Raw genomic sequence first — 27,761 nt, forward strand, 5'->3', positions numbered from 1 at the left:
TTGCTTGTTTCCCCCGGACAGGTCGAATGCTCTCGTTCCGTACTGCCAGCAACCCGATAGGCTTACACCCTCCGGTACTATTTTTAAATCGCGAGGACGCCCGTTGGGTGTGTTACACTCTGTGCCACCTTTCAACAGTTCATCGACGAATCCTGCTATTTCACGACCAAAACTTCCTGAATCGAACAAAATAACAAGAACCGTCGAAACTGTCACTTTGTCGTGTACGTAATTTAAAATTTGTTTCCATTAACATTTTAGCTCGAGAATCAACTGTTTTAGTTCCGTAATAAAAAGTCCTGTGACCTATATATACGATAAATATTTTTTTCGAGCGTTTCAAAATGACGATATTAAACTGTAATAAAGTCAACGTCTTGAGGTAGTAAAACTATCGAATTATGTTAAGCAACGTTGGAACTTAAATAATATTGACCGGTTAATATTACTTTCACCGTGTTGGGAAATTTTATTTTCGAACGAGCAGCGAATATAGTTTGTAATGGTCGATGATAAAAAAAATTCTCGATGCCCGGGGAGGACTTTCTATTTTCGGTAAATATGGAAACGGTAACGAGGTACGCCAGCACTACCTGAAATTACCTCCTTCCCGAGCCAACGGAAGCGTTCGATCCGAAAACGCAGTCGCAACGGTGGTCAGAACCGAATAGTGCATCTGAGAAATTGCATATCGATGCGGCCCACATAAACGTTCCGGTGCACCGGTTCCCTCCGTCATCTCGGAAAAATTAGCCAATTTCCTGAACCCTTTGTGGAGTACCGAATAACAGCAAATGGATGTTATTTCGCCAATGGCATTCGCTGCCTATACGTCATCCCCCGTTTCTTCGTTCGTTTTTCGATCATCGTAAAACAATAACGAGCGAACTTCTTCTTCCCCGGACGAACGAATGACTCGATCGTTACTCCTTCGTTCGTCCGCTACTTCCACCTTTAGAGCCAATAAAAACAGAATTTAGATGATTACCAACTCGACTCTCTTATCGAACGACATTGTACGCTAACAAATTCTATATCGATATAATTTGTGCAATTAATGTACCCTTCTACGTAACCACAACAGAGGTGAGTAGTTGAAATTCATGTATTTAAGTTGAAAAATATCAAATAAATGTAAAATAGGTGTTCGATTTAGACTGATATAAATAGAAAAGTTTCCACGAATTATTTGCTTTTATAAAGCTACGTTTATATTATGTATGTTTGGCTTGTGTCGAGCAAAATAGAAGCCACTAGCCAATGTGACAAGAACATACTATTAAAGTCTGCTGCAATTGTGTTGACAATATTTATAAAGAATTTTTTAGAACTTCATATATTGTACTGTTCTTTTAAATCTAATTTTCACGTAAAAACCTTTAACATTTTAAGGTTTTCACAACTTTTTCATACTTAAAAGATATTGCATTAAACGTCACGTGCGATTACTTGCATTTTTTCTTACTAAAAATATCATCTTTACACGTCGAAACAGGCACAATGTAAACGTAATTCATCTACTAAAAATTCATCTATTCTGCAAGGTAATTATAATTTTTGCAAACAGTCATCTCAGGATATATTTTATCGTGCGATACAACTCACTGCCTTTTCACTTTCGCGTGATAAAACCCTTTTTTCTCTTATCAATAAAAAGATATGATTTTTCGAAGAAAATGAAATGTTTTACTTTTTGATAAATATCTTTACTGCACAAACTCATCCGACAATTTAACCTGAACAGTGTTATTCCTAACTTTTTGACGTATCAATTAAAAAAAAAAACACTTGAATCCATGCAATGCAATTCGAGATGTAAACGATCGAAGATGCAGTTGTGTCTCCACGTATTTGAAAGTTAACAATCTTGCTATCTTGTTAATTCTCAAGAGTTCGACGTAACAATTTTCGAAGACACTCTCCGCGTTTCGTGCAAATGGCGGACCATGGACCACACGCGCATGGTGAAAATAAAATTTCCCTTACGAGAGCGTGGCGCGTTTTCGACGGTGGAAAATTGGTGGCAGACGGAAGTAAGCAAATATTGACTCCGCGCGACAATAACGGCCGTGTCCGTCGAAATCAATTTCGGGCGTTACGTTCGAATACAATTTACTGAAAAACAGTCGAGTCGGAAATTGCATTACCGACAGCGCAAACTAACGTTTAATTGCGCCATGGCTGTCATTGTGTACCCTGGCAAACTGTACCCATTCAACGCATTTATACACCACGGCAAATCGGAAATCAATAAGCAAACAGAAACATTGTTTTCGGATCGATTTCCGCTTACAGATAGACCGCCGGGCTTCATGTGCTCATCAATTAAACGAAATGTTATCGGAGAAAACTGACAGTGAGGGGGAGGGGGGAGGAGGGGGGCGCAGTGTCAATTCGAAATGAAAAAAAAATTTCAACTGTAATCCTGAATGCCATAGAAACGGACTGACCGCAAACTAGGGTCGAATCTATCGCGAAACTAATGAAACTTCGGCCTCGAGCGTGCAAAATACGACCCTCGAAGATCGTTCGTTTTTTAAATTAATTATCACTCGTAAGCATGGGGCCACGAAACATCTTCGACTACGAGGATACAAATTTATTAATTTTATAGATGTAGGATTTAACGAAGAGGATTTATTTGAGGAACAAATGTACAAATCATATAATTATAATAAACGAATTTGGAACACACAAATTAATAATTAGCAACACAAATTAAAATCACGTCCGTCTTTCACAATCACTCGTTTCTCACTCCCTGTTGTCTCGCTGTCCCCAGTAACCCGTTCTTTCTTCAACAAAACGCTTTCAACCCTTTTGCACATAAATTAACATTGAACAAAACTACAGCGTGGCACAAATATTCAATACAAATCTCCCACATAGAATTATTTCGATCTAGATTTACTAGAGAACTTGGTGCAGTAAATTACTATTAACGAATCATTTAATGCGTTTTAGTCAAATTTATTTTGCACTTTTGGCACGTGTGATCTGTTAAATTTTTTTTTAGATTATTCTTCTTGAGTTTCTATCGCGAATCATGGACCACCCTGTGCAGTAGTTGAGATCTGCCTCCCTATAAATATATGCACGCGAAAAGAAAGCACTTGACCTGACGTAAACCGAAAATAGTCTGCACGTTGTTAAATAACGTGTAAATTTAACGATCGATAGATTTTGTCTTTTTATTCCCGCGAATCAAAGACGAGAATAACGAGATCTACATACCGTTACGTGTTCCATATTTCTAACGCTTATACGCCATTACGGTCGGATACCAGTTAATAAATCAACGTCGTTGGATCTCATTACCGACGCTAAAAGTGCAAAACAAATGATGTGCTTTTGCCGAGTGAGTATGCGTTAAAAGTTATTACTATAATTCTCCCCCCGCCCGGAATATATATACATTCCACCTAATGTCTCGTTACAAATGGTATTTCATCAGGCGACCGTAATAGCGGCGAACGAAGCACGACAGAAATCTTGGAAGTTATCACCAGACATCGCCGCGGACAGTAATGGGGAAGGAGAATACGAAAAATACACACGAAGAAGGCGAGAGAAAAAGAAACAGAATCGATAGAGCGACTCGAAACAGCGCGCGTTCCCCTTTTTTCCCCCCGGTCGAAAAATTTCTGTTCCGTGCACGATCGGAGCTATTAAAAAAAAACAAACAAAGAGAAAAAACGGAGTTAATAGGAAAAGTTTTCCGCGGAATAATTCCGCCATCAGCCACGAAATTGATTTGCTTCGGCGAACAGAACATCGGGGCAACTTTGTGCTCGTTTGAAGTTTAGACTCGATTACGGCCTGTCTCCGATAACGACTTAGAATTTGGCATCGGGTCAATAAAAATCCGGAACAATAGACTCTGCCCACCCGTCGATTTCGTAAACTCGAATTCAATTTCCAATCGATTGCCTCGTCGATTAGTCGAATCTTGCGTGAACGATGCACGAACGAAACCGAGCCGCAATGGATACGATTCGAATAAAACGTTTCAACGACTCTTGTTCGCGTGATAAAATTTCCCCCCGAATTATTTCGTCGAGTTAAACTTTGAACTAAAGGCTGATGGTTTCTTCGGAATATCGTACTACGATTATCCCGGGTATCAAAATAAAACCAGCTCGTATGAGTGCAAAATTTATCTTGAAATATGTTAATCGAGTTTGATGAAACACGCGATTATAGAATGCGTAATTTTTACTCGCGAATAAAAATAGACACGTATCTGTGTTGGTGAAAACTTATCGTTTTCATCGGTTTCGGGTTCGATCCAATTCTAAATATATATAATTGATCTACGAAACGAGTAAACGTAAAACTGTAATAGGAATGTCTTTAACACTAAATTAGACGGACATAGACATAGACGGATGTCTGGTTCCATATTTAAAATTAGAGAACGCGTAAATATTATTTTTTAACAACGTATGTTGAATTTGTTTGATGCAATGGCATTAATACATATTCTAATTAAAAGAAATATCGTATTTTAAGGTAATCGTCAACATGAAAGGTAAATCTAGTGTTAATTAATTTAAATGAAAAATATTTATTTCTTGCTATCGATGAAAATTCAAAATACGATCGAAGAGAAAAGTAATACTTGCTAATTTAAGTATATAATGATTGACTTTTATAGATATAGACTCCACCTAGTATGACTTACGAAGATGACTTGTTACAACGTTAAAACTAACATGAATTTAAAACAAGACTCCAAAACTCTGTTTCGTACAGCATGAATCTTAAAAAGATCATTAATTTCTGTCTTGCGCTTCGATTTGCGAAGGCGATTTATTCGAGCTCATAAATCTGAACTCGCTATCTGTTTAAAAGCACTTATTACTGTTTCTCTGGTATAATTGCGTCTATTCTTAAGTTTTTAAGAATACCATCGTAATTGCCACGTTGGACGACAAACAGCCGTGATTATATAATCGTTCGCGTGCTCCGTAACGTCGTACAAACAACGGAAACCAGGATTTTAAACCCGATATCAAGTAAATTAAAATTAATAAAACAGATGCTTTCCAGTGTTCTTCAAATAAACTGCAAAATTTACGCAAGATCTAAAATAAAATACACTATGCTTACATGGCTTCAATCCATCCTCGTTCTACCGCAATATTTGTATAAAAATAAAACTGCTCGTAATTCGTATAAAATTTCGAAGTCAAACAAAAAGCGTCTATATTTTGAAAAGAGACTCCCGGATCTATGTTTACACGCTCTGCTGCAACATTTATCTCTGACAAAAACAGTGCTTTTAAATCCTATGAAAGCCACTCGTATAAAATTTCGAAGTCAAGAAAAAGTGTTTATAATTCACTCGTAAGGTCCCGCGACACCGAAGATTTATGTTTATGTAGTTTCTTTCCATCCTCGAGGAGAGTGGAAGCCAAAGTTTGGAGTGCTGTCAGTTCGGTAGCGATCAGAGACGATAAAAATTCATCACCGTTTCGCGCGTTCCGATTTATCTCGTTGACTCGTTCGAGAAATGCTCGCGTCGTGCAGCGAGGAACCGAGAATCTCGGGCTGACGACGTACTCACATATGCTGTCAGAACGCTCGCGAGAAATGGCGTCGAAGAAACGCGTGGAGGGCAAGTTGGGTGGCGGCTGGGGGCAAAAAGGGCGCGAAGAAAGCGGGCGAGAAAACAAGATCACGGCACGAAGGGCGACCCGGGGATAGGGATTTCGGCCGCGCAGGGACTTAAACTTCCCCCGTGCCGCGGAAGTTGCTCCGTTAACTTCCCAAGAACTTCGTCCCATGAATAGTTTCGCGGGTATGAATCGCTGATGCGGCCGTCTTTCATCAGTTCCGGCCGGCTCGACGCGCGGTTTAAATGAAAAAAGAAATTGACGCAATATCAATAGCGATACGCCCGTACCCGGGCATCAAATTTCCAGGACCGCGGTAACGACGGGCCTTCATTCATATTTATGATACCGCTAATTTTACATCGAAGTTACGCCGAGGAGCCAGACACTCGCGACGAAGATGAAAAGACGATGCTCGAGTTTCACGTTGACCTCATTAGCGATGCATTATTACGCCCGCGATAGATAAGCGAGACAAGCATTGGAACCCCGCGGTTCGACCCTCGACGATCAGTTCGAAGACAAACCAGAAATCGACGGGAACCGATCGAATCTACAAAGTGCTGGGAGGTTCCTAGAATTTTCCACCCTTTTGAAATTTAACGTAGGTACGGATGATTTGTAAATAATCGTGTTTAAGAATTTGATAATTTTTTTATTATCGTACTTCAGTTGCGTAATAAGTCAATTTTTTTATGGATCTTGACTAATTTTTGCTATTTTAGAACTCTTCGTTTTGTTTCATTAAAACATTCAGATATGTGTATGTTTAGTTTTTCTGTGTTCTCGAGAACTTCGTAATGATGGGGAAAATTTCTGTCTTTGTAGGTGTATTTAATAGCGTTTATAACATTTTATAATTTGTATCCCCTAAATGGAACCGAAATCACAGCGCTTCAAGTTTAACTTGAAAAAAGAATTAAAAAAATCGTACTACATGAAAAACAAATCTCAAATAAGAAATAAAATTTTATGTTTGCAGCTTTCGAGATAATTTAATTTTAAAAGTCGAGTACGCGTGCGAATGAATACGAGTTGTTCTGGTATGTCCGACCATTATCTGCTCTTTCTACTTGCGCTGAAGTCCAAATCGGTTTACACAAATACACGATGAATTTTATATTCTATTTTCGAATGTAAACGCATTCTTTATGTATATACATTGCTTTAACTGTTATATAAACGTACATTTTACAAAAAGAAACTATTTAATAAAAATCCAGGCAATGTTTCGACTGCAAACCTTGATTATGCTGTTGGAATACATTTTCAACGGCCGTATTTTTTAACGATAGCCATTACAAACTATTTATTAACAATTATAATTGACAAAGAGTGTGACCAATTGTATAAACACTGCAACATGCTTTGTCTTTAACCGTGTTATTCTAAATAATATAGAATAGTTCGAAAATCAAAATCATGGTCCTTATCTGTATAATATTTTGCAACCGTGTCGCGTAATCGGTTTAAAACATTGATTTCGCGTTTACATATTTTTCTTTTTAATTTTCGTTTCCTCTGCCAATTATATATTTGTGCAACCTTATATTTCATGCTTCGAAACGCGGAACAAATCGAATAACGTATTGGGAGCATGGTCGTGCTCCCGGAATTTTTGACGAGTCTTCGGAGGCGCAATCATGTTTCCAATATAAATGCAGCTATAACTTAATTTTGTATTTACACCATGAAGAAGCAAATAATAATTTCTAATAGCATTATATTTATACAATTATACTTCATTTTTTGCAACTAATTTTGTACATTAAATTCCTTCTAACTTTGTCTTTACTGGATTTTATAAAGTTTTAAGATTTTGCTTAATATCTTATATCAAATGAAAATTAAATTATTTGATTAAAGAAAAAAATGAAATATATTTATTATGAAAGTTTCACCGCTGCATAATAATAAAAATAAAATTCGGTAACTTTAGAGTTATATTGTTGAAAAAGTAGCAAAAAGTAGGAACTGATTTTCCTACTTGGTTTCCTGCGTGGTGGAATTTTGTTGAATTTGGTGAATTACCAATCCGATAACTTCTATTCCGAAAACTTGAAGTTCTAATAAATTCTGGTCAATTGTTTTTATCCCAAAATAAACTGTGTACCTTCAAGACTCATATAGTACAAAATGAAATCATTCTAACATCATTATTTCCTATAAAGAGAAACATGAACAGCAAAAACAGATTTCCAAGAGGATCAGAAACGTCGAGTTTCTCAGTAAAAAAGAACCTATTTAAACAACATCCAGGGATAAATAACGTATCAAAACGATCCTCAAGGATATACAAAGTCCACGACACCTAAAGTAAAACGATTGTAGATCCAAATAGTCGTTTTCGAACACCGTGCGTCGCGATGATTCGGCGAACGGGACCCTTTCGAAACTACCCCCGATCGAACGAACGAGGACAGTGCTCGAAGGAACAGAAGTAAGAGAACGGACGATGGGGTGGAAAAGTTGACGTTAGTTGCCCGAATCATCGTCGAGAGGGAACATCTTCCCCCGAAGGCCCGAGATACCATTAATTCGCGCGGAGTATCGAAGATCGAAAAAGGGGTAGAAACCGGATGGTGAAAGGGACTTATCGCGATAGATTTGGAGGTGGATCGGGGTGGGGGGCAGGAGGCATAGGCTAGCAATTGGGTTCGACTCGACGGAACTGAAAACTCAACTCGGCTCGGCTGAGCTCTCTAGCTGGCTCCAGCTATTGATCGAAGGCCGACCGGGGTCAGAGTAGCAGTGGACTACATCGGTACACCTACGAGTGCACGGTGCTCTACGTGTTGGTATGTGCACCCCTGCACACCAACGCGTCCCTGCACACGTACGGACAGCATCTATCCTCTCTAACCACCGACGCTACCGTACGAGCCACCAACGGCGTTGCGACGTCGCTATTTACTTTACCAGTTGTGCCTACTGGAATTCCATGTAAATGCACAGGGAACGTTCCGCTAACTCCGTTCGCGAAGAGTTTATCGCGAACGTATTAACGACGTCGACGTAATCCTCGGGGCAAACTTCGACCCCCGAATGCACGGGGAGGCAAATACGCTCAAAAAGAACCGGCTCTCCGCTCCCGTTCCTCCTGAAATACCAAACGGACACGCCGTTTCGGAATCTTAAATCGAATCGAGTCGACTCGCAGCTCGAGGAAATTATTTTTTATTTTATTTAGTCTTATTAACGGTGAATGGAGTGAAGTTCGAAACCTTAAATCAAACTTTTGATTTAAGCTGAATTTATACGCGAGGAAATAGCCTTGACAGAGGATTGTACATTTGAATTTTTGTTCCGTTGCCAAATTTCTGGACGAGTTCGCGTCAGTAAATAGCCTTGAGAAGTAAAAATTTGTGTAATTTACTTTTTCTATCGTGAGTGATCATTTTTTTTTCTTGAATGGAATCATCGCTAAATAGGCATTTTATTTTATATTTGGAGATCCAAGAAATTGAATTTTTGTTAAAATTACACACGAATTTACGCCAGGAACATGTACATTGTACGTTTTATATTTCAAATATTGATTCTTTTCAAAAACAGCCCAAACGGGCATGTAATTTAAGAATCTGAAATGGAATTGTTGCTTTTGTGCTCGAGTTGCACTGGAAAATAACCGTAACGAGTACAATATTGTACGTTTTATTCCTTGTACGTTAAATTATGGGGCCGAACGGAGACATAACTTTTGGAGTCTTAAATCGAATCGTTAAATTTGCACGAGTCCACGTCTACAGCTATAAATATAGACGCGTTTCAAAGACGATGCAAAAAATGAAACCAAACGGAACGTTATTTGGTTTGATGGTGAACGTAAGCGTACCTATAGAGTCGAAAATCGGATTGTTGCCAAATTTGTAAACGAATTCGCAACAGAATATAGCCTCGAAGGATAAGAAATTGTGTATTTTACGTTTTGTACTTTAAGCGACTTTTTGAACTGTTCGGTTTAATGGCTAACGAAGACGTTACTCGAGAATTTTACATTTTATACGCGTATTCGCGTCAGAATATAAACGAATAAAACATTGTATATTTTACTATTCCCATTTTAAATATTTATAGACTTTTGACAAAAAAAATATATTACATTTTAAATATTGAATCTTTTAGAACAATCCAGGACCACGTGGAACGATCTTTGCTTCACCCAAGAATGGAGATGCAACTTTCCAATCAACAATCGAATTATTGTTACATCTATGCACAAATTCACGTTAGCGATCGATTAAAAGATTGTATATTGTACCCTTAGCATTTTAAATATTAACCTTTTTAAATACGATCCGAGAAACCGAAGAGATGCTCGTTAAGATTGCCTCCTAACTCGAATTGATTTTTTAAACAAATTCATAAATTTCTCCGAAGTTCCTTTCCTCTGAACGACTGTTACTTCAATGGATTCTTAAAATAGTACACACGCAACGTATGGCACTGTTGTACTATTCCCGATATCCGTCTGACCATATACTGTCTATTTTCCCTTACATTCTACAAGTTCCCTACATTCCGTTGCATTATACTTTATTGTCGTTAAACATCTTTATTACGCTCACAAGTAAAGTGTCCATATATATATTATAGCATATAAATTAATTTGACATCGTTTTGAAAATTCTTTTGAGTAAACGTTACACGTTGAATATTCATACATATTATAGTATATAAATTACTTTGACATTACCGAACAAAAATATAACATATGTGTGCATCGTTTTGAAAATTATTTCCAGTAAACGTTACTCGTTGAATATCCATATATACATTGTAGTATATAAATTAATTTGACATTACCGAAAAAAAAAAAAATAGTATGTGTGTGGATCGTTTTGAAAATTATTTTGAGTAAACGTTGCACGTTGAATCGATTAATGTTTAAAAACGAATGTATAAAAGTATGGACAGACGTGTCTGAAATGTTCATATCATGGTTCGTTCTGTTGGAGAGGTTTGTAAATTTCGTTCCACGTAGGATGCAAAAGGGCTCTTTATGCGACAAAGTGAAAACTCTTTGTAGCACAGTTAGCGAAACACTCTCTATACCGAGTTGGTGCAGCTAGAAAGCGCATGCTCTTTTGTTGGAATTCGACTGGAACTTTTTTATTGCCCGTTTTTCAGTCGCGAGGCCGCGCTAGTTGAATTCTGCTTTTCACGTTTTCCTTAATTGAGAGCGGACGTCCAGGGTTCGGGCATACGAAGTACCCTCTAATTTTGTTGTCGAATTTACAATTTAGAACAGTCGTAGCTCTTTCAAATTGAACGATATACAGAGCGTATCTAGTAACTGGGACGGGCCGCAGCTATATTCTAAACGAAGTTAGATTAATTCGGCTCTATCTAGCAAACTATACCGTAAAGCTTTGTCTAATGAAAGACAAGAGATATCTTAATTCATTTTTTTTATGACTGCTCGTAAACTTTAAAAATTTCCTTTCGACTACGTGTTCCTAGAATATCAAAAGAGAAAAAACTTTCAACCCTTAAGTGGACTCCTAATCTCGACTGAATTATTTTACTTAATGTTGATTATGGTTAAATGGAAATCAACTTTAAAGCATTTAGAAAATAATGAACTAATGGAGGGTTATATAAACTTTCAAATAATTATCAGTTGAAACTTGCAGAGGGCCCAATAATCCATTTAAGGGCTAATTTGTTGAATCTTTTCGTTGCACCAAAATTTGAAATCTTTTTATTATCTGAAATTTAAGGAACATGTAGTTGAAAGCAAATGTCGAAATTTCATAAATTTTCAAAGTTACGAGTAGCGTTGCAATATCAAAGAATAAAATGAAATATTGATTTACAGCTGTCCACGACTACATTATTTTCTTAATCATGTGTGAAACAGATACTAGATACATCCAGTACACAAATACGTCACACATTTGTTTCTTTTTTTGGTTACTGGTTGCTGTCAGTAATATTAATCTCAGAGAAAAAACAGTGAATCGTTGGGATGAAATTGGAATCGTGACTTTTCGACTCACCTCGTTGGTGTTCCATCGGTGCCTCTGAGTTGGAAAATGCTCGGCTCGTGGCAGGGTCTCCAAATTATCCGGAAGTTTTATCGGATCCCCATCTAAACAGACCAATAAAGACGCGATGAAAATGCTAGCCCCGGAGGTCTGATATTTCGCGTGGAACGGTTTCCAATATTCCGGAGAAATTCGATATCCCCGACGGTTTCGCTTGCTACCGGCCCGGTTAACTGTCGTTCGAGTGGCCCCCTCGTAATCCGATCGTTCCCGGTTATCGCGCGAGTCACAGTAATTCTTGCCCGGTTTATTTATCCCGACGAAAGCTCAGACGTTCGCACGACGCATCGTTAGCCGTGTTTATATACAACGGATCGAAGCTGTTATCGATCCCCCGACGCGAAAACCCCCCTTTCTCGCACCGGGCGCAAAGAAAACGACACTCGCGAAAGTAATGCACCGTTCACGTGCACAACCTTACGCCGAGATATTCAAATACGTAATTAATTCGAAGAGAAAACAGAGCCAAGGAAAGCTTTCTATTTTTACGTTCGACGACCACGAAGCTCGCGCGCGATACGCGGATACGTTTCTCGAACGATTTTTCGAAATTTCGCGTAAATTCCGCCGAGACGAATAACGCGCATCGACGTTCCGAGGCGTTAAGGAAAACTGGATCGTTATAGATATCGCGGTGCAGCTGCACTTTCTCGATACCGTTCGTAATTTATCGCCGATACCTTTTGCGCGTTATGAATTTTCGGGCCATAAAGATGACCGATATCTCAATTTCGACGGAACGATCGAACGTGTGAAAGGAACGCGTAAAATAAATCGTAAACGACGGACGGTGCGAAGAAAGAAAAATATGCGCGAATAGGAGAGACACCCCCAGTCCGTCATGGAGACCTGGCAGAGAGAAAAATCCGCACGGAGGCTCTCATTCTGGTTGCGGGAGTAAGGATCAGGACTCACTTGCAGCGAGCGGCGTCGGGTAGGTTGCGTGATAGACGACACGCTGCGGATTCGAATGATTGTAGCCCGCCATTTCCGTGGCGCTCGTCCGAGCTACCGCTTCCTGGATCTTAACGATCGTGGCCGATCGTCATCGTCCTTGGACGTACGCGTAGCGCGATCGTTGCTGTGCTCTCGCTGGCATCCCCGGGCTCCTCGTGTGTCTGGACGTGCGTGCTGCTGACACGGCGACTCGACCGTGGTCGGTGCTCGCGATCCTGGACCGTGACAGGCTGCGGGGGCACTCTTTTTGTCAGGATAGCTTGCTGCCGGGTTCTAGGATGGAAACACGACTCGCTTGACGTTGTCCTCTGCGTGAGGCTCGTGCACGTGGGCAGTGGTTCCCCTTAGAACGGCAGGACATATCCCCCGAAGGATCGTGTACGCGAGCCAGCTTGTCCTTTCGACAACGTCCCTCTCTACCCTCGGTTCAGAGTCAACAAATTTTTTTTACCGATGCCCTCCAAGAAAACGACCACGATCAGCGCGCGTTTGTTTCTTTCGTATTAACGGACCGTGGTATCGCGAACGCGACGTGCACACGGGTGACAACACACGTGGAGGACGCGTGGACACGATATATCCGCGACGAAGAATCGAAACTCCTCCCGTCGCACTTTATCGCTCCCTTCCCTTTCTCCTCTTGTTCACTTCCCGGACAGCTTCTTGGGTGCTGGGTATAAAAAAACTGGAGCCCCGATCGTGTTACCGGAATTCTCGCGAAACTTCCCTCTCCGCCTGGACGTCTTCGACTTTCGGATCTCAGGCCTCTTCGTCGACGCCTCGGTGTCCTCGTACCTTATTTTCCAAATTCTCTCTGACTCTCTCTCGACCCCAGACACGCATACACTCACGCCAGCACACGCACACTCACACGCACACACGCACGTTTGTTCTTTCCCTGTCTCTCCTACCCCCGCCTTCCACCCTTTCCTTTTTTTGGGTTATTATTTGTTTCTTTTTTTCGTTTGTTGTGCGTTCCGGAGCTCTTATTCTTCTTATATCCTAAGTTACAACACTGAACCCGTCCCCACCGCAGGGACAAAATAATGTAAGGGTCACACAGAATACAGAGAGAACTTAAAAACCCGAGATTTCGCCCGCGGCCAGACGCGTGATTTACGATCGCCCTTCGCGCGTTCTTACGTCCTCCGGTGCCTCCTTTCCTTTCTTTTTCTCTTATCCGATCTCTTCCTTCGCTGTCCTTTCCGCGTCTCGCGCCTCCTCGCTGCCTTTTACCACTGTCCCCGGGTCTCTTACTCGGCACGCGCGCCTCTCGCCTCTTCCCGAACCGGTGGTAGACTCGCAAAACGGACGATTTTCCTCTCCCTTCGGGGCCTCTCCTTTCGTTCCAAATATTTCGCTTATCCTCGTGTCCTCCTCTCAGTCGCGTCTATCAGGCTTCGTAAACGATCGCTTTTACAGGGGACTGGAAATAGTTTTTATACTTTTTTGTCGTTTTGCGGTTCCGTGTTCTTGTTTTGTTTGTTGTTGTTAAATCGTATATATTTTTTTTTTTCTTTTGTATACAGAAGTCTAAAAGTTTTCCTTTCTTAATGAGTAGGTAAGAGAGACTTTTAGGAGACGTTGCTGTGTATTATTTGCGTGTTATTTAGTGTTATTTACAAATATGTATGTTTTTGTTTTGTTAATAAAATAGGTTCAAATTAGTCTTTGGCCCCGCGTGTCTGCTCCCGAGCGGCGGGAGCCGCAGAGTGAGCCAACCCGCGACTCTCGACCTCCGTCCATCGCCCCTCTTTTCGTCCTTCCGCGACTCCCCTCGCCCCCCACCCTCCGGGTTCCGCCATTTCATAGCCCCCAGACCCCCCACCATCGAGGCCAGTCCGACTATCCCAGCACCAGCCACAGCCCCTGTCTGCCGAATCCCTTTTCCTTCGACCCCCCCAACCCCCTACTCCTCCCTACTCCACTCCGCGACTGCCCTCTCCATCGTTCCACCCCACCATCGCGACCCCTAGTTTCCACTACCGTGTTCCTGCTCGGCTATGCGAGTGTATCTGTGTGTGTGTGTGTGTGTGTGTGTGTATGCAGGGATGCACACCGAGCCAATTCCGCGGAGAACCCCGCCGATGCTACCCTCTGTGGAAAACTCCGTCGGAGTTGTAAATTAAGGATTACCGAGGATGCAAATTAATGCCTAAGCGCGCACGTTTCTACCTACTGCACGCTTTCTACGACGCGTTGCGACTGGTCCTCTCGCCGTGCACCCCCCCCCCCCCTCCCTCGCCCCGGAATCTCTCATCCTACGCGGACCGAGAAACGAAGTGTTGCTCCGTCGGGCCGCGATAATCGATTGTTATCCGACCTTCTGCGGCATACGGAGCCACGCGGAACGGGAACCCGGTGGTTCCGTCCGAGCTCTCGGATTTCGCGGTTTACACGGCCCCGCGGATTTACCGGAGGCTTTGGGTCGAGCCCCGGGGAAACGGTACGCGACCAAAAAATGTTACCTGTTTTCTTTAATTAGCCGGATCCCGGGGTCTAGCTAGCTTCGACGATAAATCGTCACCGCGTAGAGCAGAGAAAGAACGTTAAAAAATGCAAAATTCCAAAGGGGGGAGGGGGGGGGGGGTGACATCCTTCCGACAGCCGTCGATATTTGCGTCCCGGGAACGTCCCGGCAGAGAAAGCGTAAAAAGATAGAAAGGGTGGAATCGAACGTTCCGGCAACGGTTAACAAATCGAAATCGCCCGGAACGAAAAAGAAAGAGGAACTCTCCGGAGACGGACGGGGCAGAGTAAAAGAGGAAAACCTCCCCGAGCGAATAGGAGAGAAATGTTGAGCAGATTCTCCCTCCCCCTGCTCGGGGACACATAGGCGCATAGCCCCGTCGTCCCCCATCCCCCGTTTCCATCCGAGACCCCTAAACCATATTCCGCTCACAACCTACGGGAGCCGTGGGTTATAACCGTGCTGCCTTCGCGCCTGGCACACGTACACCCCACACGTGTGCAATGACAGCCTTTGCAGCAGGACTTGCAAGCTAGGCTATACGACGCTATAAGCAGGGCATGACACAGCATACATCGGATTCTCGCAGAAGGTTCGCGTCGAATTTTAATGGAGGTGCTGCCATCTCTCAGTGACCCCTGCAAACGGACCCGCTATAGGTATCGGGCGAAAGAGGAACGGAAAAATAAAAGACAAGGGAAAAAGAGAGTCGACAGAGAGGGGTGTAGGTGGGTGGGGGTGGCGAAGAGGGGGTGGCAGGGGTTGAAATCACTCGGGCGTCAGGCACGAGACCACCCTATCGCGGATCTGATTAATGGATGGGATTCACGGGCGCGTATTTATATGGATTTAAGCGGCGCTGAGCGGCACGCACACGCTCGACGCATCGCGCTTGGTAAACGGTTAGGTCTGAATTAGGCTTTCGGGAGCGTGTGCGGTCTGTTTACACAGACGCGCGCGCGCACCATGGCATGTGCAGTCTAGCACACGGACCAGGGGGGTGGGTGGGGTGGGCTCGTAGATTTTCTCGCTTAAGCTCGTAATTTATCCAGGAACTCGTAATCGAGCGGATCCCGTAACGAGGCGCGTTTGCTGACGAAATGAAATAAGCCTCGGGGATCGTCCATTTTTTCCCCGATTTATCGACAGTTCTGTTTTATCGGTCGGGGGATCGGTTTTTTAACGATGTAGTCGCTAATGGGACGAGAATGGTCTCCCGTTTTCACTTTTTCCACCGTCTCCCCCCTCCCTCTTGCCTGGTCTCGTTGCACGGTTGGTGTCCTCCGCGTCGCGACGCCGCTCCGGAGGAGCCACCCCCTGCGACGAGATCGAGACAGTTACGGTGAAATAAGCGTGCTACGCGAAAGTGGAACGCGTACACCGGGCGTCCGGTCAGAAATGATCGCTATTGTTTCCGCGGGAGCTGGACCGCCAACTAATTTTTGGTATCGCGCCGAGTTTGCTCGCGTGCTCCGCGGTTCCGCGTGATTTGCGACCGACCGTCGAAATGGAACCGTTGCGCGCACGGCCGAATTCGTTCGCGGCGGATTTATCGTTCCGAGCGCGGAAGAATGCCGCCCCGTTACCGAGGACCGTCGCATTAACGTTCTGATACCGCGCGGCTCCGTTCACAAAAGAGAGAATCGACGACTATAAATCGCGACCGACGAACCACCCTTCGAAGGTACCCCTAATTGTTTCGTAATGCCGATAGGCAGGGGCTCCGGCGATAATTCGCGAACCTGCACCGGAGATTTCAACGTTCCCCGACAAACGCTTTTCAAACCCTTTTATTTAAAATTTTGCAAACGTAAAGCAATTTAACCCCTTGCCACACAATGTCTTGTCTGACTCGTCACAAGTTCTTGATGTCAAGTTTCGCAATTACGAGGTCACTCACTCGTCATCGAGTGTTATAAATTAAAATCAACTCATTTTTACATTCACGAGATACTCGTAAAATAAATCTATTTTTTTCGTGACCATTCCTTGTACGAACAAATTTAAACAAATTTAAATAGTATATGTGTGAAAAATTATTTGGAATTAAAACGTAAGTCAAGGGGTTGCTAAGAACTATGCGAAAGATATTTAATTAATCAGTTTTTATTAAAGGAAAGGTCTTTAGTTCCCGTTAGTTAGGAGACCGCCCGCCAACGAGGGTGCATAGTTTATGTCACGGTCCTATTTAACCTCTGACCCAGCCGTAAACCTGTCGAAAGCCAAACGGCCACCGGGAAACGAATACTATCTGCCTTCAAAACAATCTTAAACAGTCTCGACGCTGACGAAAAACACAACATAGTTACCCTGGGTGAAATTAAAAATAAAAAAAATATAAAACAAACTTTCAAATTAAGTATATGGAATATTTTTAGCAGCGAACTAAGAAATCTGTAGGTATAACAAAATACACGAAAAAATAATGTCACAGCAAAAAGCATTCATTGGATCTATTTATGTACATAACAGATACAAATACACATTATAATATTAAGTTTAATATTACAACAATGGACTAAACGTTAATAAAACAAAATAGTGTATCAGCGAATAAGGGTGTTTCACAATCTAACGCAACTCGATCTTAACTGTAACAGAAACAGAAACAGGAGGAATACGATGAACAAACAAAATGTAACCTTAACGCGGAGGAATTTTTATTAATGTTTATTTAGGTCGACGCGCGAGGCTGAAAGGGCTAATAACCCAACATCCCCTCGCGCGTTAAATGCGACGTAAATAGAACCCGTCGCCCGTTCATCCCTCGTCGCTTTGTCCAATGACCTTAAGGAACGAGAAAATTATTTGAATTAACGGGAGACGGTCAACGATACAATCTTCTTACCGATTGTACGATTCCGCGAACGAGACCTTCATCTAGTCACTTAAGTAAATTGGGAACGTTAATCGGATTTGATTGCCGGCCAGATCCCCGATGATCGACTGGTGGCGGCCGACCCGGGAGCAAAAATGCTCGAGCAGTACGAAAGAACGAGAATGGAGAAATTAAACGGGTCGAAGGAAAGTAAATGAAAGAAAGGAAGTTCCCCAAGTGTGACGCTCGCTTTTTAATTGGCTCTTTGAGCAGCGATATCGGTACGAATACCGAAGCTAGCGACGGACACTTTCGAAACACGAGATTCGGTGTATATCGAAAACAGAAAGAAAAAATCATTTTACCTGTTATCTCGAATTTTCCTACCTTCGCGTGTACCGACAATATTAAATGCAGTCGTCCGCGTTCCGATACGAAAATCGACGTCAAACTACACGTTTTACGTTGCTCTGATAAAACCACTCAGCTAATGCATCCGGTTCGACGAAAGGGTACAACTCAAAAATGTCGTTCCATATGCAGCTTTCGAAAACTTTTTTTCCGCGCTAAAAAAAAGTCTAATTTGGTGATCCACGTCCACTCGATATCCAGTTCGTCGGATACAGTATCAAATTCCTTACCTCGGGGCGACTATGTAAATTTGGTGCAACACTTTTCTCAAAAACGTTTCTTTACTAACCATCGTTCATGTTCTAATATTGGCTATGAAAGTCTACTTTCCTTAAATCTCACTTTTTACGTGTGGATCCGTTCACGGCAATTATTAAATTTTTGTAAGCAGTATAAATACTAATTAGGTCCTTTCTGCCACGTTTGTGGTGCACAACGTTGGTATGGCCTACATTCTTCTACGGTAAGTATCATCCAAATTTACGTAGAAATTATAATGAAAGGAATAAATAAACGTAATGCGCGCTCTGGGCGTACGACCAATGTACAGTAACAAGTTATAACTTACACTTTCGAAGAATTCATTACTTAAGGGTTTAAGTACAGAATTGTGTAACAAACAACAGAGAAATTAACACATTACTATGTACCATGTATTATTTATGTTTTTCTGACTGGATACATCACAGTAGTTAATTTAAAATTTTATTTTTGTCGTACAGGAAAATTTTAATAAAAATACCCCGTTGTTAACGTGTTAATCAAATATTGCAGTTTCATTTTGCAGATACACGAGTTGACTTAATTTTGCCCATCTTCTACATATTGTCTTGTTCGTTGAACGTAAATTATTAACACTGTAACGTTAACCCCTTGCATTACAATTTATTTTCAAGCAAGCGTGCTTACTCAGATTGTTTAAATATCCACACAATTATTGTGAACAAAGCCAAAAATTTCTAAACATTTCAAAAGTTGAGTTTGCGCCGCAAAGAATCAATATCTTCGATTTACTACGAATTCCACGTACTATGAAAATGCACCTTCGCGTGAACTGACATTTCATAAATTTAAACAACGTAAAAACGTTCAATGATAAACAATACGGCGGCGCAACGAAAAATTAATCGCCGTCCCGGCGGTGTACGGAACCCGCCCCACGAAAAAAAGGATGGCGGTTTGGCAGACGCACGCCTATATCAATTATGCCGGGGGTTCGTCTGCCAAGGTTCCGCTCGCAAAATGGAAGATGGATATCCTCGAAGTCTTCGTCGCTAAACGTTCCCCTAAACTATCGACTGTACGCGCTTCGAAACGGCGCTAAAAAACATCGTTAGGGTACGGTGTTTCGGTTGAAAGGCGAGCGTCTAACGAGACGCGAGGGCGAAGAAAAACAGTCGCGAGGGGTTGCGATCCGTGGAACGACGGATCGAAGGATGGGAAAGATAAAGGCAAAACGTCAAGGTGGTGGAGGAGGGAGGGGGGAGGAGGTTGGAAATTGCAAAAGAGGGTGGAAAAGAAAGAGAAAGGAGGCTCGACCTCGTGGATTTCGCGGCGCAAACGGGGCAGGCGCGAGGCGATCAATTACGTAACTCGATAAAACTGGGTCACGTGTCAAAGTGCGGAGCCATCCCCAAGGTGTCCAACTTTTTGGTATAAGCTCGTAAATTACCAGTCAGCTAGCTGCCGCTACCCCCACGGCTTTAAATAGAACGTTGGCAGAGGCTCCTGTCCAACTATTTCTCCCTTTTCTCTGTACCCCCGCCGTACCGATTCTACCCTCGTCCTGCCCCCTCCCTCGACTCGTTGCCCCTTTGCCCCTCGTCCGGAGGGGGGCCCTTCTTGTGTTCCTTTATCACGTAGATCGCTCTTCGTTTCGTCGAACACGGGGCAAAGTTAGCCGGACACGTAAGTCGCCGGTCGTTAGTCGCCCGACGACGATAGCTCGTCGAGCTATCCCTACGAAAGAGCAAACGAGAGAAAGCTACACGAGAAGTGAGAGAGAGAGAGAATGAGAGTCTTCGAGGACGGAGAGGCGACAGAAAGAGAAAGAGCGACTCTGTGCAAGTGTTCCGTTGCAAGCTAGACCGAAGAGAAAGACGGAGAAGGAAGGTTCCAACGAGAGGAACGGAGAGAGAGAGCGCGTGACGGCAGGAAAGCTAAGACAATCAATAAGATCGCCCGGTCTGAAGGAGCTCGTGCACGGATTCGTCGAGTTTGCTTCGGTTCTTCCTGCCGGGGACCACGGGACTCGCGTTTAACAGCTAAGTCGTAGTCTATCGTCGTTAAACGCAACCTCCCGAATTAAGGATCCTCCCGAGACGGAGAGGGCAACGAAGGACGGGAAGGAGGAGAAAGAGACAACAGCCGGCGCGAGGAACCCCGAGGGTGGTCGAGGAGACACGGGGGTGGGTGTGGGTGGAATTAAGAAAGTCGGGATTTTCGCGATAAAAGAGACGGGAAAAGATTCCGGGGTGGATGCGAACGAAAGAGACGGCGGTAAGGGGTTGGGGAAAGGAAGAACCTCCTCGAAGGGTCGATACCTACTCTAGTCAGCAGCGATCGGATAGGTCAGGATAGACGGGGCTAGGATAGTCGTTGGAATAAGGCGTGTGCGTGTGTGCCCGTGGAACAGCCAACCAGCGACGACCGCCGATCGGGGATGCATTCCTACGCTCGGGATAGCAATTTCTCGAAACCAACCGCTAAATTCCAACCATTAGTCGTCGTCTTCGTCGTCGTCTAGCGAAATTACGATCTAAGATCGGGCGCGCGATAGCCACGCTGGTTTGTCCTTCGAGCGGGGAACGAGATCACGGTGAGATCGATACCGGGGGATGAAATAGTGGAAAGACCTTTTGCGCCAGGGGGGAATAAAAATCGCGGGGCTGCCCTGCCCATGCACGGCTGGTGGCGAGACGCGACGGAGGAAAGGTGACGGAATCGCCGCTCTGGCGGATATTGCCGGAACTACCAATTATCCCCAACGGGGCTTACCCGCCAGGGTGCACTTCTTTCGGGGCTGTTTCGATGGAGGGCCGCGAGAACCGAGTCCTGGAACGTTCGAACTGGGCCGCGACACCAGTCGATAAGGAAGACAACCTGCTTAACAATGGCTTCCGGACAGGAAATATAGCTCCTCGTGCACCGGGCGTTGGAGCTGTTGCAGGAAAACCGCCGAGAGAGCTCGATGCACAGCGGAGACAATCGATATCCACGCGATCATCGGGAACGGATTTCCGAACACACAGAAATTGCAAATCGATGAAGAACCTTGGCTCGTTCGGTACCGTTACGATTCGAAACGTCGAAAAATTCGACGTTTGTTCAAATTTTAATCCCAAGAGCAGGAAGATTCTGCAGTTAGATTGTGTACTTGCGATCTTATAACATCCGTAACGCGTTCACTGTCCGATCTCTTGACGGCGTATTCAAAAGCGTGGTGACATGACCCGTACACGGGTCATGGACAGTGAACGTGTTGAAATACTAATATCATTTAAAAATTTCTTAGTAAAGACTGTTCCAAAATTCACGCAATTACAAACAAACAAAAACTTGTTTCTTATGAATCGAACCTTTGTTTTTGAAATCGATGTAAATTCATAAATTAAAGCACGTATTGTTGACATCATTGTTTACGTTATATTATAGTTGTTGCAAATAAATGGGAAATAACTTATAAGAAAACAAGTTTTGGTTGTATTTTACGCGCACAATGGACGTTAAAGGACAATTCAGGGCGATTTATACGCAAAATTTAAAGACACAACCGCACAGCGTATACATTTTTAGCTTAGGAGGGTAGTACAGAGGTTGTAAAAGCTTTGGTCCGAAACAGTCGGACGCTGCTCGACAGAAAGTGAAATATTTTAACCCCCGGCGTCTCTCGGCAGTTACAATTTGTCACATCTTGCAGGCAATGAATCACCCCTGATACATTGCTGGAAGAAAAAACACCAAACGCGTTTTCTAGGTCTACGTAAAGTTGGAACACGTCGACGGAATACGCAAATTTTTCCTACGTACCGTGAGACTTTAGAAAACAAATTTACACTAATTATCGTGAAACACGAAAATATGTTTTTTACAAACAAACGATGAAAGTGTTCTTTCTCAAATTACCCAAGACGGTAAACATCGACGAAGCATTATGGCTACGTAAATCGATAAAAATTAATGAAAATATGAATATTTCGCGACGGTCACCGAAATGATTTTTGTCCAGCTGGATCGGTGGTCCGTCATTTTTCGCGACGGCTGCTAAACAGGAACAGTTTCGCGTAAAGTCGATGCTGACACGAATTCCTACGCGCGCGATCGACGCTACGCGGCGGTTATAAACTTGTACATAAAGTTTCGCCCCCGTATTAAGGGCGCCGGAGCGTAACTACCCTTTAAAACCAGCTTTACGCGAAGCTATCGACGAGTCGTATCGCAAAGCAGAATCAGGTTTTCGAGCACACGTTCATTGTTTGCTCCGCGGGAAACCGTCGAACGTGCCTTGTATCTACTCCCGTTGCAAGTCTGCTTTTTCTTAACCGCACATTTCAACTTAGAAATATATAAATTAATCTTGCTATGCTCCTTAACTCATTGAACGTATTTGATTTCGTTTTAGGAAATTAATTTATAATATAAAATATCTAGTTCATTTTTCGCGAAACTTAAGAAAGACGTGTTCTTTCAAAATGTATTTCACGTGTAATGCAAAACGGGGTATTTTAATTAATACAAGCGAATCAGAACGAAGAGTTTGATATTCCGTTGGAACGTACGCGTAGGAGAAACTGCGACGAATGTTTGGTGAAACGCTTAAACGAACCAAGGAACTCTATTTACAATTTATGGTAAACTACGGCGCGTACGTGGAATCGGACGGTTGACTTTACAGTGGAGTAATATACTGGACGTAGTGAGAAACGTACGAATACGAGTGGCGGTAACTTGTACTTGCCATTTTTGCTCAGCGTGACAGTATAATAAATTCTAATTCTGCTAATATTCCACGATAGCAGAAATTATATTGCACGTTACCCATGAATTAATTTTTCACATTCTCCTGTATTCAAATTGTGGAAAATACAAGCTTGATATCGATGTCTCTATTTTATAATCATTGTTCGTCGTTTATTAAATTTCTCAATCTACTCAGAGGGTACGAATACGAGTGGAAGTAACTTGTACTAGCGATTTTTTCTCAGCGTGACAGTATAATAAATTCTAATTCTATTATTACCAATCATTTGTGTGTGTCTTATAGTTTAAGAAAATTGCATGATTTCTTGTTTCACAACTTGCAGTGAAAAATTACACGTGCGTTTCTAACTAATTTTTGGAGGCCTCTCAAAACGCTGGTTCCTATTATGGCTGCAATAATCAATATTTTTACACGAAATTTTTAGAAGAAATGTACTTTCGAAAACATTTTATCAGAATAAGTTTCATAATTATGGCCAAAAAAATTCTTGAAAATTGGCTTTATTTTCAGCCGACACGATGGTTTCACCCCTTAAATTTCTCAATCTACAGGGTATCCGAATTGCTTAAAATATTTTGCCAAGCACATCCCGTGAAAGTTGTGCTTCCGCGAACAATACTCGCCATTTTCGCTCGAGGGGGTTAATTTCGCTCTTTATTTGCTAGAATTGCTGTAGTTTTACGGTTCCCTTTGTCCCGCGACGGATATTCCGCGGGAAGGAGCGCGACGTTAAGCGCGTTTCGAAAACGCATCGAATCGTAAAATTCCAGAGAGTCGTGCCGCGTGTGGGGCGGTTTCATGATCGAAACCGGCTGTCCTACTTTCGGTAAAAGCATTACACGCGCGGACCTGCGTGCGTGGATTCGAGGCAAAACATTTTTTCTTCCTCGCCCGAGCCTTTTTTCCGGCCGCGTAACTGGAAAGCGAAAATAGCTGCCGGGCGCTTTCGCGGCGGCTCTACCCCTTTTGCAACGAAAACTTTTCGATTGTTCGACTATCCCGGACGGGGTGGCGTAGGGAGACAGCGGGAACGGACGGGGGGTGTTATGATATCGCGTGTTTCCCGATAGTTCGCGTCTGGTCGTTGTCGTCTGGATCAACATCGCGACTCGCCCCGTTGGAAAATGTTTCGAGAAGAATCGAACAGCCGAGCACGCGTACTTTCTGTGTAACTGGGGCTGCATACCCGCCCCCTCGCGCCCCGTGCATACATTCGATTCGGGGGAAAACGAGGGGCGGCGAACGAACGAAAGAACGAAACGCGCGACGTCGAGAAGGGGGGAAAAAAAAAGGAAAAGTCGCGTTGGAAAAATTATACGACCGTGATGGGTGCTCTCGTGCAACGGAGATTTAAAAAAAACGAAAAAGGTTTCAAGAAGGTCTCCCGGTAATGGAATCCTTTTTCTCGCGGAAGTTTCACCCGCGATTCCTTGCTTCGAGTAACTCGACCTTGACGCGGTAAAAAGAGACGAATTTCCCTTATTACAATCCTAATTTTTAATAAAAAAAAATACGAAATTGTTGTGCTTTGAAATGACGGATGTTATTTGGGAATAGAAATATTCGTAAAAGCGAAAAATGTGCACGAGGTATCTGGTTAATTTATTCTCTGAGAATTGTATTTCGTAATTTTAAACCCTTGCGCGGGAAATTGATTCGCGGCTTGAAATTAAGAAACACGGGTTTCGCGACAGAAATTTATGTGTAAAGTTTGGAGAGGACTTGTGAAATAAATTTTTGTAAATTTTTTATAAAATGTGGAACTTCAAAGCAACGTGAAGCGAGTAATAGATTAATGGTGGACTCAATGGCCTTATTAATGATGAAATGTCTAGACTGAAACGCCATTTTCCACTAGAAAGCATTATTTTCTGAAAAGAAAACTTGCACCAACGCCAGTAGCTACGAACCTTTAGTTTAATTCATAATTTCACATGCTCGAGTCAATATATGTGTAATGAGTTCGTTACATAAAGCATCGTCTGTAAAATTAATTAATTTCGATTGATTAAAGGCAATTTGGAAACACGTAACCCCAGCGTAAGATTTAAGGGGGTTAAAACAGAGAATTACGTGAAATATGAAGTATTAATTCAATTAAGTCGATGAGTTATTAACTAAATAATGAGGCTAGTGTCCTTGATGGGCCTCGCGCTGTCGTCTAAGGGTTAACAGGCGAAAATGAATGGCGAAACATGTAATTACAACACGACTGAGTCTCAGTTATAAATGTTATCACGATGCAATGATTAATACAAGAAAAATAAATTTTTTAAATTAGTATCGTCCTAGATACACAAAGTGTTACAAGTATTTCTGGCAATGTTAAAAGGCTATAACTATCTTGGGGGTGGTTTTTCCAAGTGAACTTAGTCGGAAAAGAAATTCTTTTTAAAAGGAGGTGTAACTAAAAATACTGTTATAAAACCTTACCGCGTTAAATATATACGATGCTTATGAACATCGTAAGAAAACGCAGAAAGTTAAGACTTATCACGAGAACGAATAGCAAACGACTTTAAAAAGAAAGTTTATCCAAGTGTATGGAAACTTTCTTGACCCAGTGAATGCGTAGCGCGATTATCGCATATGTTATGATCATACGAACAAACGAAATAGGAACTATAGGCCAGTTTCACGTTGTGTCACAACCGTTCACAATATTTTGTTAAATAAAATTATTACAAAGACCCAGCAATATTCATTCGATTAACTTACAAATTTGTATATCTTGTTCCTCGTAACATTATCTGTAATATTTAAAGTTTAAAATTTTTCAAACTAATGAAAAAGTCGTAAACTACATTCTGGATACTTTCACGACGAATAATGTATACTTTGAAGTTAGTTGCAGGACGAGAACTGATACACAATGTTCTACAACTCCACCATTTTGAAATATCGCTTAATACGAGCTAAACAAATCTGCGTATTCTACTCGATAGTAACCTCCAAAAAATAATATAAAATTTACCAATTTTTAAGACAACCAGATGCAATATTTTCTCTTGCATCTTAGCGATCAAATTACAATTTTTACCATTTTATATTTGAAACAAAATTATATTTGAAACAACGTAACAATATTTTCGCTACGTCCGCCAAGGACGTTGCTTCTTATAAACACGGTATAAATATGAAAATTATATTTCTATACTTCCAACAACGCCCTGTGGGCGATACGATTGATATGGATCCCCACGCCAACCACCCCCGGTCGCGACGTTAAAAATTCATTAATACGAGGCACGAGTAATTGTTTCCTCTGTCATTCAAGTTAACGCAAACTATGTATAATTCATGCGGGCTTAAATAGTTTTGATTCCGAACGAAATTCGATCGATGAGCTCTCTCATTTAAAATTTAAATATGTGACTTAAAGGGGAAGAATTAAAGAGCGCGACTCCGTGCCACGGATACCGGGCGATGTTGCGCACAGAATTCGGAACTTTTTTCTCCCGCATAGTTTCCGCGCCGCCAAAACGAAACGAAATCCAGAAACGATCGAACCAACGAAACGCTTTGCGGAAAAAGTTTCGCGCTGTTAAACCCTTCGTTGCCATCGTTTTCGAACCAAGGCCAGTTTCGAACAATTTTTATTGCCGCCGCGGGTCTTCCGTTTCTAAATTATTAGCGTCCTCACGGTTTTACGATACAACGATAAGCTAAATACATGTATAATTTCAACGCTAGGTTGTCGTTTAAAATATTTTATAGCAAAATTTCAATTTCATGCAAACTTGCGTGTGTCGAGTATTGGCTGGAGCATCTATATTTTTATGTTTCACGAACTATGTTAAACGCGTTCAGCTACCATTTTAACTACTGAAAAAGAGTTTCATTTGGATGAACTTTTATGTAGTTATGTGCTAATACAACATACGTTAAGTCAAATTTAACGCGTTATCGCTTGTATCGCGCTTGGTACTTGGAAAATATTAATGTGATAGTTAATTAGAAATCCAATGCCTATTACCGGGCGACGATACAAAGTTACAGTGTTGTAGTATCTTGGTCGGATTTATGTTCGAATGCAATATCATATAATTCAGTAATTGAACGCCAGGGAGTTGGGTAGTACAAAATGGGCAAGATTATTATCGTCGTGTTGGCTACAGAAAGCCCTTCTACGCGAGCGATTGCTACGATGGTTCGATTTAACCAATCAATCGTGTTATGGTTAGTAAAATATGCGTAAACCGTCAGAAATTTGGTCAGGATCAGAGGAAAGGACTTGGAAAAAATTATCTACAAAATAGAGAATTAAAATTGATACTGATATTTCGGCACGAACGTTCAGGTCTTCGAACAAAAACTTATTTATGAAACCAACTGGACCGAATAAATAGGAAAAGAAGGAACATCTTTCGACAAATTGAAATTTAATATTAGACGAAACAATGGCAAAATTTTTGTTTGACATCCTAAAGTCGATAGTAAAAACCAAAAAGTTTGA

General features: G+C 42.1%; 1 protein-coding gene across 1 annotated transcript in view; it reads right to left on the minus strand.

The window, feature by feature from the left end:
- LOC122404471 (calmodulin-binding transcription activator 2) overlaps positions 1 to 27,761 on the minus strand; it is a 79,604-nt gene that overhangs the window by 17,672 nt on the left and 34,171 nt on the right. Inside the window, exon 4 of the mRNA XM_043408435.1 lies at positions 11,621 to 11,712. Coding sequence (XP_043264370.1) covers positions 11,621 to 11,712 — 92 coding nt within the window. The remainder of the gene's footprint in view (positions 1 to 11,620; positions 11,713 to 27,761) is intronic.

Source organism: Colletes gigas, unplaced genomic scaffold (genome assembly GCF_013123115.1).
Source record: "Colletes gigas isolate AHSC1104 unplaced genomic scaffold, ASM1312311v1 Colletes_gigas_Sc00003, whole genome shotgun sequence".
Taxonomy (NCBI): domain Eukaryota; kingdom Metazoa; phylum Arthropoda; class Insecta; order Hymenoptera; family Colletidae; genus Colletes; species Colletes gigas.